Below are 15,943 nucleotides of genomic sequence, written 5' to 3'. Positions count from 1 at the left end.
TCAAGATTTTAATGGATTTCAAACAATCCCAATCGAATACCCTCGGATTTCATGAATGCAAAAAAATGCTTTAAAATCTCAATCCAATACACTCCTCTTAATGGATTTTAAACAATCCTAATTGAATATCATCTAATTTTTAATCATAATTTAAAATCATGATTGAATACCATCAGATTTTGTAGCGAAATTAAAATCTCAATTGAATGCCCCAAGATTTTAATGGATTTTAAACAATCGCAATTGAATACTTTTTTTTTGTTTGTCACAATCGCAATTGAATACTTTGAGATTTCATGAATAAAAAAAAGTACTTTAAAATCCCAATCGAATACACTCACTTTATTTTTTTGAATTTTATTTTGATAAAAATTACTTATAAATCATAAGTTACCAACAAATCATTTTTATTCTTATTATTATATTTTTAATAATCCATATATTATTAATAATTTAAAATTATTCAAATCAGACATTTTAAACTCTCAACTTATAACATAAATCACGTTAGTCACAAGTCAACCTAACGAGTTTGTATAACTAAGAGGCTATAACAGCCAATTTGAAATTATGTGATGGAAAAGTTTTAATCTGACTTGCAAATTCGATAATATCGGAAATACAATTAATCAATGATATCAGCACAATTTTATTTTATTTTATTTTACGTAAATTATACTTAACAAACGGCAATTAATTAATATCAAAGGACGACGAGTGCTTAGACGATTGTGATGCAAGAAGTTACCATAACTCGTTAGATTTCTCTCACCACTAACACTCTGCGCTGCACACCATCATTTTCCCCCCTCCTTCCATCTTCTCCCTCCCCCCATTTAATTTCTTTACATAAACACAATTTTATTCAACGATACAGTACTATTGCACTTGTTTAATTCAAGTCACCGACTGATCAACAAGATTGTATACAAGGTATGTTAATTTCCAAACTAGCGGAGTATTGCTTAATTTGACTTCTTTCCCAAGTTTCTTTTCTTGCATAACAAGTTAGGGTTTCAATTTCAGTACTATGCAACGAGACAATGGACCTCCGGCGGGGTGCGCTTCGTGCCGCCACCAACACAAGAAGTGCAATGAATCATGCGTATTAGCGCCTTACCTCACTCTCGATAAAAACTTGGAATTCCAGGCCGTACACAAGGTGTTTGGAGTGGGTAATGTAGCAAAGATTGTCAAGAGTTTAGATGTGGAGGATCGAGGGAGAGCTGTCGAGTCGCTTGTTTGGGAAGCAAATTGTAGGCAGAATGATCCGGTTCTTGGTTCTTATGGAGAATTTATGAGACTTTCGGAGGAGTTAAACAAGTACAGAACTCTTTATTGGAATAATATCCATGCACAAGGGAATATGAGTATGAATATGAACGCAAATGTGTCGGTTGCCGTGTTGCCCGCTAATTCGTATGCTGGTTACGGTTATCCGACAATGCAGTCTGCTGGCGCGCTGAGGGGTGAAATTGGTTATCCGACAATGCAGTCTGCTGGTGCGTTGAGGGGTGAAATTGGTTATCCGACAATGCAGTCTGCTGGTGCGTTGAGGGGTGAAATTGGTTATGATTATCCGTACGTGCAAGGTACGGATGGATTTAAGGAAGAGAGTAATAGGAGTGCATTGAGTTTGCCTCTGCAGTATGGAGTTCAGATTAATGAGAATTTGAAGGATGGGAGTAATGATGGTTCGGTGATTGTGCCTCAACGGTATAGCACACGAGGAGGTATTATGTGTTTATGTTAAACCTGAAATTTCAGATTAATTTGGCTAACCTTAATCAATTAGTAATTTGGTTGTTGTATATGTTATTGATTGTATACCTACTGTTGAAGTGGATCATTATTTGTGCATAGGAGGATGGAATGCGCACCATGATTTAGTTGACAAAATAGGAATATGATTGATTATCAGCAGATAGAAATACCATTATGAAAGAAACAGCTAGTCTTAAAATTTGGTAAAAATTTGTGGAAACCTCATTGTTCTATTTTGTCTGGAATTTGATAACTTTAAATACCAAGAGAAGGGGGCTATTTGGCTAGAGTGCTGAACTCATTTCAAAGATAAGAAAACATTACCAATTGATCAACATGTTCATATTGAAGCTTTTTTATCATAACTTCTGAAATCTTCTGGCTCCAGACTAAGTCTCTGTTTTCTCTGTTGTATACATGTAATGTAATGAGCAATGATATTTTCAAGCAAATCTCTAAGTTTCACTGATACAATAAATCAAACTTATAGCTTTTAAATTTATGTTAGGATGATATTTATCATATGTGTGTACTTGTATATTTTTTCTAATTGTGGATATACATTCTTTTGTTGACAAATGATAGGTGAATGCGGTCCTAGTACTGAGACTAGTTCTGAAGGTCGGCCATGATTCTGTACAATCTATACGGCGACTCATCATCTCGCTTTCAGCAGGTAAAATCTAGTTCAGTTCAATCATTTTTGTTCTTTCACATGCTCATACCGTAACTACATCAATAAAACATGGGTATCATACGCGTATGTTCAAAGAATGGTAGCTTTACTTCATAAGAATAGTAAAAGACACTGTCCAACATGTACATTCACATAATTTGGAGATAAGATATGCTTAAACTTGCAGCAATTGTAATGACACAAACACCATGACTTCTCAATCCTGAATAATATAACTATTAGCTAGGCCCCATGGGGAATTAGCTAGCTTTTATTAGAATTCTACAGCCTCTTGGATAATTGATCACATGTTCAATCCTGATATAATAACCATCTTCCCTCAGTGCCTCGTTCATTCTTTATAAGCCAGTATGCTGCTTTATTATTTTTCTCTGAAGGTAACCGTGGTTACTCTGTAAATGAGATAGTTGCCTCAATAGGATGACAAGCGTACTCCTTGAAAATAAAACTGAAAACTATATCCAGATGCATCAAGGAAATGTCTGAGTCTCACTTTGAAGAAATGTTGAACTTTTTATTGTTTAGATTAATATTCATATCTGTTCGTACTTTATATGTTTTTGATATGTACTGTATAATCAGTTTTGATCCTTTCCTTTATTACTCATCAGGTTAATATGGTCCAAGTACTCGAGCCAAAGCCAAACTCAGGACTATGTGATCTGAAAGGCAACTTGTTACCGCGCTTTTAGATGGTAGAATATAGTTCACTTATATCATTTGATGTGTATAGTACAGATGTTCAAATGCATGACAGATCCTGACAAGAAGTAAATTCTTTTCCAAATTGTTAGATACATTGACGTTATCTAGAGTAAGATTCACTTAGACCTACATAAACTGGAATGACACTAGCCAGGCCCTATAACAAGTATAGTAATGTACAGACATTTATGTATTGTATGCTAGGTAGGTTTACAATGCAATGCCACAGTTGCCACTTGGTTCGTTTGTTCTGTTTTCAATTCTAATATGAGCACCTTCTCCGTAGTCGGTGCTTCGTGCTTCATGAGTTCTTACAAGCCAGAATAGGTTTTCTAAAGTATTCTCTGTGGCTAATGATAGTAGATGATTGATATTCTTGCCACAATAGGATAAGATGAGTAATCCTTTGGAATAGGCCTGAAAACTATATACAGATGTATCAACCCTTACTGTTGTGTGGTGGTTTGCGAGCTGTTATTTTGTCTCAACATCTGCAGTTGCTTGTATCTAATGAGTTAAGCTGGCCGCATAATTTTGAATTTTGACTTATCATTAACATCAATTTTCCTACATAAGGATAATATTGCTGTGTTGAGACCACCACTCTTGCACATATATGCTTTTGTTGTGAATCTGCCATTACAGCCGTTGTTGCCTCCTCTGACATCACAATCCACGAGCTCTTGCTCAGCAGTAATGAATTTACTGGTTCTGATCATGTTGATAATTCCATAACTGCAAGTCCACAACTGCAGAGGATTCCCAACAAGGATCCTGCAAGAAAGGTACATTTAGTAACAACTTCTTTATCTGTTTCATTTTCTTAATGAGGGTGTGCGAACATGAATTTTATACTTGTCTTCTTAGGGGCACAAGTGGCAGTATTTTAATATCTATAGGAGTAAAGTATATTTCAAATGCTTGGCATTTGGCATTCAGATGACAAGATTGTTTTATACCAAATCTGCCTTGACCTTTGACTGGGATAACAGCGTCGGGTGTTCTTCAGCATCCAATAATGAGTTTGTTTGACAAACAAACTCACTGTTTGTCAAGTGTTAAAAATTGTTGCCAGTCTGAAAGGAAGATCCTATAAACTCATGTAGTCCCCCAACTACACATTTGGTTGGCACACTCCCAAACCCCATGACCCGCTTCTCTGCGTTTGCAATGCTGTTTCAGCCAATTATGGTACCTTTCTATACTGATTCTGAGCTCTATGAACTTGCTCTTGATCCCACGCACACAGAACAGTAACTAGAAAGGAAAAAACAAGAGTAACATACACTCTCAAATGAGCAATGCCTGTGATGATACCCAATTTCTTTGTTTTTGCACTTGCTATATCAGGTAGATTGCTCATTATTATTAGGTACTAGATTATGTTCGATACCTGTCAATGCTAGGATTTCAGCGGATAAGATATTTTTACTACATCTGCCTTGACCTATGATTGGTGTAACAGCTTCAATCTTTCTCCAACTATGCGAGTTTGGACTTAATCTCTATTAGCGAATTCACTTATTACATTTGATCTCTCTGGGGACTTTTATACTCCCAAGTCATAACTCTAAAGTAGATAGAACAGAACTCTTTGTTGTCCAGTCTGCACACTTGTTCCCAGTAAGTCAGGATGAAGGACACTGGATTGGTAAATGACAAGCAGCATTTCCTATTTCTTTGGACTTGAATGATATATTCCATGTTCCATCTAGTATAGCACCTTCCTATCAGTGGTTCTTACCTGTAGCCTGTGAGAACTTGCTCTTCAGACCGTACAAACAAAACATTAAACTAGAAATGAAAAGCTAAAACACTTCTCAAGTATATAATGGTTGGAAACTTATCTTATAGCAGTAGCATTTTAGCTCTCTCTGAGTTATTACATTTGTTGAATCAGAGAAATTATTAGTTAGTGCAATATATAAGAAATATTAGATGGTTTTACTTGCTCACGAATGCTATTTCAACCCAGCGTGTCTCGCTAAACGAGATGTGTTCAATTAAAATTTCAAGTTATCCAAAAAATTTGTTGATATTCAGTCATGATTTTAAATTATGTTTGAAGATAGTATTCAATTGAGATTATTTGAGATCTGATAAGATTTATATATTATTATCATTCAATTGGAATCCGATTTGAATATGTATGATTATTTTTCTGGTCTGTGTCGGTGAATATTAGATTTTTAGATTTTTCTGTGTAAACATTCATCATTACTAAAAGTTTTAAATGCAAATCATTGACTCTCGAAATCTTGGTTTTATACTTTCCAAGTACAAAATTGCCCCTTTTGGTGTCTTTCTGGGCGTGAAAAATGAAGCAATAAACTGCATTCTCGCAACAAAATCAGGATAATGTTTGTGAAATAAATCCGTTTTTGTGGTTTAAAGAACTACAGATAGAACAAACGAAATCAAATTCTAAGCAAGTTTACTGTATGTATAATTTTTTGAAATTTATATTTTTTACTAAAAATATTACTGTTTAATAGCAGAAGAAATAAGCAGCAGAACTGTAACATAGCTGAGAACACAAAATCAAACCGCAAAATTTGGTTATCATTTTTGCTTGAAAAGTAAAATCCCAGAGGCTGAAACAAAATGAATTAAAACAAGAAAACATGAGTTTATCTATCTGAAGTGCTTGATAGAAGATTTGGGAGCGGTAGCCTGCATGACATCAGTATGCTGAACCGCCTTTGATTTTTGGCGATTCGTGACGGTTGAAGCAGGCAGAGAAACAGGTTTAGAAGCTGTTTCACGAGGAACAAAGAGATGAGTGATGTCTCTTAACGGCGTCCTCTCTGACAACTTGCTTTGGTTCTTCTTTTTCTTGCTTGCGGAGGGACAGAAAGCTGAGGGGGAGTTGTCCTCATAAATGAAGAATGGGTTGATGTTCTCTTTGTTGTCGTTGTTGCACACTCCTGAACCCTCCATTTCTTTCTTGAATGCTTTGTATATGAACGAAATATTAGAATCGAGATTGGACAGAAAATTGGATGCGGTGGGGAGTTTTGGCAACTACAAGAGATTATTTATAGGGTTGAGGGAGTGTAGAATTTAGAGATTTTTGAGGGGTTTATCATTTATGTTAAGTTTTTGAATATGCAACGGGCGGGTGCTTTGTTTTCCTCAACTCATCACCTTTCTTTAGGAAAAAACAAGACAGATTTGTAAAATTGTTTGTGAAAATTCTCTGTCTTGTTCCTTTTGTTCTCACCGATGATAATACAAAGAGTTATACTCCCATAAAAAAGGAAAAGAGATTTATACTCCAACTTTTCGAGAAATATAAATGTTAGGATATTTATGATATTTTGATATCAGATTTGGTAGATATCGAATCTAAGATATTTAGTAAACAGAAATAAAAAGAGATATCAAAGTTATATCATATTTATAATATATAGGATATTAGATATCATATTACAGTAATACAGTTCATCAGTAAAAAAAGTTAGTAAGAGGATATCTCTTTTTATTAGTAATAAAAAGAGATATCATATTTTTAGATAGAATCCATGATTATGAGGGCCTCAATGACACCTAAGTTATTTTAGGTTGGGTTGTTTAATGAAAATAAATTAATTTTAGAAAATAATTTTCGTAAGATATTTTAATACTTTTCACTGAAAATATTTCTCTAAATATATATTTCGTAAAATGTTTTTTAGGATTTTTTTTCATAAAAATAGTATATGTTCAGTAATTATTTTTATTTCAAAAACGTTTTATAAAAACAAAATTAAAGAGAAATAATATTTTACTCTAAATTTTTAAAAAAATATATACAAAAATTTTTGAGAATTATTTTTAAAAAATTATTCGAGATATACTTTTTAGAGATTTTTTTAAAAAAAAATATTTTCACAAACATTTTCATGGGAGAGTTGGGCCCGCAAATTAGTTAAGATGTTTGTGGCATGTTTACCCCTGCAAGCTTCCCTGTTTATTCTCTCCATCTTCCTCTATACATCTAGCTTATATTACAATCATGCATACGTACTGCACAGGTCACTAATATATAAAAATATAACTATAATTTATTCGAAAATGATGTTGCGACAGAAAATTCCTCTTCTATTTATCCATCTCATCCGCCTCTGCCGGCTCCATCTCCCATTTTCTCAGAGAAATGTATCAAGTGCTCAGATGGCCTTGTCCAAGTCAATTGCTGCTACAAATTTGTGAACCTTGTTTAGTATCTCTTGGTCTTTTAATCATTCTTCTTCACACAGGCAATATGAAGAATTTTCTATCACAGTTCAACTAGACATTCCTTTAGCATTAGCAGTTGAGTAAATATGATTAAGAGGTGAATGATGCATGTAGGAAAAGGCAAGTAGCACATGGTGTTTGATTCCTCCTTGTTTTACTGATGCATCCAACTTTCCAGTAATACAGTGGAGACTCAACCTTCTTACCAGCTGTTGATAGCTGTCCCCATGTGATCTCCCCACTATCTCTCTATTTTTTTCATTTAGTATCACAAACTGCATATAAATATTTATGTATTTAAAAGAATGTGGAACTTCAAGTGATCATGATCATGTTGTATCTTGTAGCTGTCTTAGCAATTGTGCATGTTCTCATCTCATACTATACTATATATTCAAAGACTTTGCTGCATTGCTTGTAGTTGATTTATTTGCTTCCAGCTCTCCTCATTTCACTCGTTATATACTTGTCCAATTCTCATTTTAGCTACTTAAGTTACTTTTAAGTTCGTAGTTTCATTTTTATCTGATCTTATTATCTAAGAATGGCACACTTGCCTCCGAAAGTTCCCAACATGACATCAAACTGGCCTCATCTTTCTTCGCATAACTTGGCTACCTCAGAAGCCCACTCGTGGGCCGACGACTTCCTTAACTTCTCATCCTCGTCTAAGCGGGGGTCTCACAGAAGGTCTGCCAGCGACTCTATTGCCTTTCTTGATCAGGTGGTTTTGGACGAGGAAGGAGAATGCGGAATTATATCCTCTGCACCAGGGACCAGAATGAGTCCTGCTGCTGCGACTGAGTTTGATCGATTTGATGAAAAGCAATTCATGGACATGTTTACTGATGACATCGACCCCACTGTAGATTTCCCCAATTCTTCTTCACCGTCTGATCATAATGCCATTATTGATAATCCAACTAAGAGTTGTACGACTACCTCAACTGATCAGCAAATGAAGCAGCTAGGAAACGGGTTTGAGGAGTCTGAAAGTGCATTGGATGATCAGCATCATGGTGGTGGTGCTGCTGCTGGCGCGACTACAGACAATTACAGTGACAAGATTTTCGACCCAAGACGAGTTAAGAGGTAGGTATATATTATATGATATGCAATTATGTTACTCCTAGTAATGTCTTTTACTTTGTCAAACAAATATCCTTACTACCTGTCAGGGTGTAATATGTTCTTTTAGTTACTAATATTCTTTAACATTTGTGATTCGGACTAGAATCCTGGCCAACAGACAATCAGCACAACGATCCAGAGTGAGGAAATTGCAATATGTATCTGAGCTTGAACGTGCTGTGAATTCATTACAGGTATGTAGCTCAAAATACTCTGCACCTCTATGTGAATCTTGCATTGCTGATAGAGGTTTAAAAAAAGAAAAGAGAAGATATTTCAAATGCATTGTAGTCTATTATACTTTCTAATTATCATTTTGGTTTATGAATCAAAGGCTGAGATCTCAGTGTTGTCACCACGCGTTGCATTTCTAGACCACCAGCGGCTGGTTTTAAATGTTGATAACAGTGTTCTTAAACAAAGAATCGCAGCTCTCTCCCAAGACAAGGTTTTCAAAGATGGTAAGCCTCAAACTCTGAAATCATGTAAAGTATACTGTATACATTGCGTGATCAGAGAGTTTCATATAGTTCTTTATCTTTGGATATGTTATGAATGTTAAATGCATGTGTGCAGCTCATCAAGAAGCTCTGAAAAGGGAAATTGAGAGACTCAGGCAAGTGTATAATTACCAGGAGGATGCAAAGAAGATGGATAATGAGGACACAGCACAAGCATCGGCTAAATCTTTATTACATTTATCAGCTGACAAGATCTCTGATCATCCAAACTGCTCTGCTTTCAGCGAGCAGATAATGATAAGATGAATCAGACAACTCATGAAAGCAACTAATCAAGGATCTGTGTTCTTCATTTTTAGCTTAGCAGCAAAAAAAGAGAGAAGGATTTTGTGCTTTAAGTCTTCATATTGTTATTAGTTCTTTCTGTATCAAAAGCTTGTGATTGGTATTATGATGCCAAGAATTTCTTGCACTAATTTATGAGATCACTTAAAAATGTAAAGTCAAGACCCGGTATACTGAAAAATGGAGGGAGAAGTTGTAAAACGAAAGTATTCTGATAAATCTATAATCGTAATTGTTGTTGCACAATACTCAATAATTTATGATATTGTCTATTTTGAAACTTGACCAATCACACGTTGATTTGATTTCAAATTCTTCTTAAAAGATCTTGTCCTTGCGAAAGCGTCCAAAAGACCCCATGCTAATATAAATGTTGACAGCTTATTTTGATGAGAAATCTTCTTTAAATTTTATTGCATGAGATTTGATTAACATCTATTCTACAATATCCTTTCAATTAAGAACCATCGAATTTTGGAACTATAAAATTATTTGATTAATATCTATTCTACAATATCCTTTCAATACAAGAACCACCAAATTTTCAAATTATAAACTACTATTTATTCTATTCGATATTGTTCTTATTACGACACACCATCGATTATATAATGTCGCTTTTTATTTGTTATAATCCTTGTTACGAGAGAGCTTTTCGACCATTTTCGTGTGAGGAAACCTCAATACAAATTCAAGTATGTGATTATAGTTGATGCGAGAATTTGCTACACAACATGCCTACAGGCTACCGTCCTAAAATCAATTTCTTAATCATCAATTATAATATCAATTTTCAATCGTGCAATACTTATTATCTGAAATTAGTCTGATATTCAATCGTTTGGCTGAATTTATGACTTGTGACTTAAGACTTATAAGTCGGGATACAATTTCTCGAAAGAGAAAATAACACCAAATTATATTTATCGAAATTCCTTGTCTAGCCATCACGACCGACATCCCTCCCCAGAATATGTTATTTACTCTTTAATTTTAAATAAAACAAGGATAACTTAACCTAAAAGACAGAAAACAGGGAGAGACAAACGGCTTAACGGTCATATGTGGAGCAAGTAAATTCCCAGAGACAACTAGTCCAACTAGTCTACTTTCCTCTGCTAGATTCAAATCAACTTACTGGAGTAATGAAACTCTCTTTCACACTCATCCTTATTTTCATCTGTTCAACACAGGTTCAATCGGCCCAAATCCGCGGCCAGGAGCTGTGGTGCGTGGCCAAGAACAACGCCGAGGATGCGGCCCTTCAGTCCGCTCTCGATTGGGCCTGTAGCTCCGGTGGTGCTGATTGTACCGCTATCCAACAAGGCGGCCCCTGCTATGATCCAGCCGATATTCAGCGAACGGCGTCGTTCGCTTTCAATGATTACTTTCTCAAGCATGGCTTGACTGAAGATAGCTGTAATTTTGACAATGCTGCTGCTCTCACTTCTCTCAACCCCAGTTAGTTCTCTTTTTACTCTGCCCAACTAATACTTCTAATTTATTTACTGGCATTGTCAATAATTGAGTTGTTTTTATTTCAGGTCGTGCTAATTGTAAATTCCCATCAAGGTAATTTTAAACCTGGATTTTACTGTGTTTATAACATGTTAAATACTTAATTGATTACTAGACAGACTCTGTGTAAAGAGAGATGCACGCACACTTTTGTATTGATGGTTAACCCCCTTAGCTGCGACATTCAGCGATCTCTGTTCTGTTTATTTGTTTCCCCTTCTGTTTTGCTACTCGTAAAGTATTAATGGTCGGTCGATATCATTTCAACTTGAAAACTGTTTAGTTATGAATTATGTGGTAAGTTCATATTTGATACTTTAGGTTTTCGAGTTGTCATAAATGTTGATCGTACTTTCATTATTTCTATGTTGCATCGACTAATTTAGGTGAAAATATTAACAATATTAGGTTGATTCAGTTAGATTAACTATTTTTATTTTCCTCTGCGTATGATCTGTATCAAAATTCGATGAATTTTTCACAATCATAAATTTGCTTCACATGGTAAACAATTTTAATAGGCAACTCAGAATTATTAGAGTAAACTTGTTACAGTTTTCTCATCTGCTTTATGTGTTATATGTTGATCCTTGATGCAGTTTGTCAGTAAATAAACTGAATATTTGCTTTTAAGGGCAACAACTACATATCATCCCTCCTCCCTAGTAAATCTCTAAAACTTATATGGATATGTTCATGCCTTTATATATATAACCTACTTGGACTAAGCAACCAAATTTTAGGCACTTATAGACATATAGTCTGAAATAAGTATTGATAATTAACCCCCTTGTCTGCGACATTCAGCAAACTCTGTTCTCTTTATTTATTTCCCCTTTTGTTTCACTACTCTTAAAATATTAATTCCCCATCAATATCATTTAAACGTGTAAACTGTTTAGCTATGGCCTATGAATTATGTGGTAAGTTCGTGTTTGATAGTTTTCATTTTGGAGTTGTCATAAATGTTGATAGTACCTTACTACCTTCATAATCTATTGTGCATCGACTAATATAGGCAAAAATATTAACAATATTAAATTGATTAAGTTACTTAACTGTTTTTATTTCCCCCAGCTCATGATTTCTATCCAAATTCAATGAATTTTCATATTCATAAATTTGCTTCACATTTGAATTTAAATGCAAGTTAGAATTATTAGCTTAAACTTGTTACTTCTTTTAGTATATTTTATGTGTTAATTTTTGGAGTTCGTCAGTAAATAAACTGAATATTTGCTTTTTAGGGCGGCGAACTACATATCGTCCCTCCTCCCCACTAGATCTCTAACACTAATATGGATGTGTTCATGTCTTTATTTATATAACCTACTTGGAGTAAGCAACCTAATATTAGGTACTTATAGACATATAGTCAAAATTATTGTCTGAACTCTGAAATAAGTAAAAAAAAATTCTACTTTGAGACAATCATAAAGGAGAATATAATTTTGATTTTGAAGTAATTGCAGTCCGTAATGATGATTGCTGAAACTAGTTGTACTTACACTTATGAAGTGTCAGACTTACAAAGTGACTGCTGATGATTGTGGTGCGTAGTTCTTACAGAATCAATATTACGATTTACATGTATCATGTCATTAAGGGTAGAGTACAACTAATTTTGTGTTACTAGTTCTTAAAATATTCCTTGTTACTTACAGTGATATGTGCATTGCTGTAATATCTGCAAAACTTTCCATAATGATGCAAGTTTGTGATTTTTCTTGGCTATTCATATAACCCACAGGCACTCACATACAACACATAATAAGAACTATATTGAGTACACTTCCTTTTGTTTTCTACAAATAAAAGTCAGTGCAATCAATTTACAATTTAGTGAGAAAATAAACTTATTAGGTTTTATTGTTCTCTCTTTTATGGATGCAGCTCAACAGGCAAAAATGTGAACTTTACTGATTCATCGTCTGTGGGAACAGGTCCAACGTTTGCAGATATTAATAACAGCAATTATCTCGGTTGCCCAAAATTTTGGGCCTTAATACCATTAATTCACATAATCTTTGGATTGGTATTCTGAAAGTGCTGACGACTGGTTGTGTTGATAATGTTAGCATATCAAGTGAAAAAGCGAAGGCAGAGAATTTTTTGTAGAAAGTATGCGGCATGTATCACTTCTTAGGCAAGGAAAAAGAATTATGTGTAGAAGCCTAGAAGGTATGCATGATGTCATCTGTACCAATTCTGTTTCTTTTTTCTTTTTTGCCAAGTTAGTTGTAGCTATCCCACTATATGGGATATGCATTATTAAAGTTTATTATATATGATAAATGAAATTCATATCTCCTATATGCTGATTACAATATTTGAATTCTATCTTCATTCTGTTCAAGTGTCACCCAGTATCTTTACTATAAATCTACTTCGTCAATCTGATGAGTACATAGAACTGCAAACATCATAGCTTTAGTTGTGCATCTGATTGGATAATTCCACTAATGTATGTGAACCTCTGATACGGCTTATGTAAAATAAGCAGTTATGAAGGATGAAGTTCATACTTTACAGTGATCTAAGAGGTGTCTTTGTTAGTTTAATACAGCTTGACCAAATGTATTGATGAAACAGAATAAGGTACATTACAGTGGCTATAAAAAGACGGACAGAAATTAATGTGATATTTAACTGTATTTAAACAAACCATTATTGCCTCCGAATATCGTCTTTTAAACCAGTTTAAATTCTTTGTGTTGAATGATCCCTGCTAAGCATTTTCCGAAATGAACTTAACCTTGATGATGAACCAAGTACTTCCCCGAATCCTCACCTGTTCTGTCTGTGCTTTCAACATCTATAGGCTTCGCAGCTTCTGGTGTGGCTACTACAGGCGTAAGCACGACCTTCATTGGCTCTGCCACAGTCCTACAAACCGCACAGGTTGTGTTTGTACCTAACCATGTATCAATACAAGCTACATGGAAATTGTGTTCGCAATTTGGTAAAAATCTAATCATTTCGCCATCCTCTAAGTTACTTATGCAAACTGCACACTCTATAGCGCCGTCCTTAAGGTCATGTCTGAAAACAATAGTCGGCAGTGATTCAATGATTGCTAGATCAAGTCCGGTCACTGGTGGTTCATGAGGGAGGCCTAGCAGTCCGAGGGCTGTGCGACGACGGGCTTGACGATGAAGAACACACCTTACATATATGAAAACGAGTATGACAAGTATTACAAAGAATGATACTGATACTATAGCTATGACTAACATTGTGCCATGAACATTGTAGCTTCTTCCAGGATCGTTGTCGTTGACATCCATGCCTGACCCACTACTAATATTTTGTGGAACTTGGAGATTAGATGGAGAGAACCTGTTGTTTTTGTGTGTGAAGTGGCTGATAAGAGAAGCTGCATGGCTATTAATATAACAGAAAAAATGAGTACTATATAACAAGGAAATGAATGGGAAACAGGTTCTATGGTTTTCGAAAGGGTGAAAATCAAACAGAACAAGATTTGATTAACTAAAATATACGGATTACGTTTGTACAATTACTGCCCTACATCCAAAAATGGTATCCTAGTGGACAGTTGACACTCGACTATTGACTTGCTCACATTGACTTGGCAGCGGCCATCAAGTTCTTTAGTACTTATTTGTTTTCATCGTTACTTTGTAGGATGAATCAATATATCACTCTTCTTACGGTATGAAAATGAAATCTGAGTTGAGGATTTGAATATTGTATTGCTTATCCAAAGTTATACATTTGATATTCATTCAAATTTTCTTTGTTGGATGGTATAACTTTTAAAAATATTCGAAAGTCTATAATGTTAACAGATAGCAGGATCACTGCCGATTCCATGTGGGATGAAAATTCGAAAAACTGATAATATTGAGGCTAATTTAAAAAAAGTGACTTCTTATTTAAATTAAAAATGTGGAGTACAATTGAGAGGTAAATAAGTTAATAAAGTATTTGGAAAAGAAGTACAAACCATGAGAGAAAAGCTGGCAAACGGGTTAAGAAAAGCAGAAGTAAGAAACACCTCCTGCTTCTTCCAACCAAACAGACCCATTGTGTTTGGTTTAGGTGGGTGAATCAATGAAATGTGACAAATGAAAATAACAAAGATACAAGGAAAGATATGAACGAGGGGAATAAACTTTCTGTGTGATGAGATTTGAGCAGAAAAAATGAAAAGAAACGGGACACTACTTTGTAAAGTGATGAGTTGAACTCTAGCCAAACATTACAAAAATAATACGATGAAATCAATGAAATTTTTAAATATTTAACTATGTAATAATTCAGAATTCATTCTATTAACTCCGTTTTCATTCATTCCAATCAAACAGACCATAATCTTTTGAAGAACATACATGAATGAGATTCTTTTTTACTAATATTAGAAGAGAGTGGGGATTCTTCCAAATTTTGTTTACACGTATGTTTTTTATTCTCATGTCCCTATGTTATAAAAATAATATTTTACACACACACACATATATATTATAATTATATAAATATAATATCTTTATACATGTGTATCATATAATTATATATATAAATATATGCACAGTTGTAGTTATCAATTTTTAGTTCATTTGTTTAATTTAAGATTGATAGTATAATATTTTTTGAAGATGAAAGGCCAAGTTGATTCTTAACATGGTATCTAAGTTATAATTCGTACGATACTCGAGTTTGACTTTTGAACAGGAGAGAATACTAGATTACAATATAATTCAAATAAGCCTTTCTCTTAACAACTTGAGTATTTAGAAGAGCTGGCCACTTGACATGGTATTGAAGTTCAGTCTCGTGGGAGACTCGAGTTCGATTCCTTGTATTCGAATGCGAGGCTTTCACGAGTTTGTGCTATGATACCATGTCAAGTAGTCAATTTATCTAAAACCTTAAGATTTTTAATGGATTAAACGGTGATATCATGTTAAGTAATCAATTCATTTATAATCGTATGGTTTTTAATGAATTAATCGAGAAAAAGAGAGTAGCAAGAAGAAAGGAGAGTACGATGGTTGATGATTGTGATATTAGAATTATGTAATCAATTCATCTAAAACCTTATGTTTTCATTCAATGGATTAATCGAGAGAATGAGAGT

At 34.4% G+C, this 15,943-nt stretch overlaps 4 protein-coding genes across 5 annotated transcripts; 3 read left to right on the top strand and 1 right to left on the bottom strand.

The window, feature by feature from the left end:
• The first annotated feature begins 768 nt into the window (after positions 1–768).
• LOC108227054 (LOB domain-containing protein 2) lies at positions 769–3,426 on the top strand. Its single transcript, XM_017402054.2, has 4 exons — positions 769–933; positions 1,027–1,733; positions 2,350–2,440; positions 3,073–3,426. Exons 2-3 carry the CDS (start codon positions 1,031–1,033, stop codon positions 2,394–2,396), a joined length of 750 nt encoding a protein of 249 aa, XP_017257543.1. The 5' UTR covers positions 769–933; positions 1,027–1,030; the 3' UTR covers positions 2,397–2,440; positions 3,073–3,426.
• Positions 3,427–7,657: 4,231 nt separating this feature from the next.
• LOC108226899 (basic leucine zipper 61) lies at positions 7,658–9,563 on the top strand. Its single transcript, XM_017401892.2, has 4 exons — positions 7,658–8,479; positions 8,622–8,712; positions 8,853–8,979; positions 9,095–9,563. Exons 1-4 carry the CDS (start codon positions 7,932–7,934, stop codon positions 9,283–9,285), a joined length of 957 nt encoding a protein of 318 aa, XP_017257381.1. The 5' UTR covers positions 7,658–7,931; the 3' UTR covers positions 9,286–9,563.
• A 781-nt stretch (positions 9,564–10,344) lies between these two features.
• LOC108225312 (PLASMODESMATA CALLOSE-BINDING PROTEIN 5) lies at positions 10,345–14,423 on the top strand. Of its 2 annotated transcripts, XR_001807562.2 has the most exons (4): positions 10,353–10,785; positions 10,869–10,896; positions 12,736–13,023; positions 13,664–14,423. XR_001807562.2 is itself a non-coding variant. In XM_017400147.2 (3 exons), exons 1-3 carry the CDS (start codon positions 10,470–10,472, stop codon positions 12,884–12,886), a joined length of 495 nt encoding a protein of 164 aa, XP_017255636.1. In that variant the 5' UTR covers positions 10,345–10,469; the 3' UTR covers positions 12,887–13,155. The 2 variants fall into 2 exon arrangements, 1 of the variants encoding a protein (XP_017255636.1); XM_017400147.2 differs by lacking the exon at positions 13,664–14,423 and having other exon boundaries at positions 10,345–10,785; positions 12,736–13,155.
• Positions 13,593–14,129, bottom strand: LOC108226196 (RING-H2 finger protein ATL40). The gene has a single exon (XM_064080167.1). The coding sequence runs from the start codon at positions 14,127–14,129 to the stop codon at positions 13,593–13,595; it is 537 nt and encodes a 178-aa protein (XP_063936237.1).
• Positions 14,424–15,943: the final 1,520 nt, after the last annotated feature.

Source organism: Daucus carota, chromosome 6 (assembly GCF_001625215.2).
Source record: "Daucus carota subsp. sativus chromosome 6, DH1 v3.0, whole genome shotgun sequence".
In the NCBI taxonomy this organism is placed as follows: domain Eukaryota; kingdom Viridiplantae; phylum Streptophyta; class Magnoliopsida; order Apiales; family Apiaceae; genus Daucus; species Daucus carota.
This window is presented reverse-complemented; position numbering and strand designations above follow the sequence as displayed.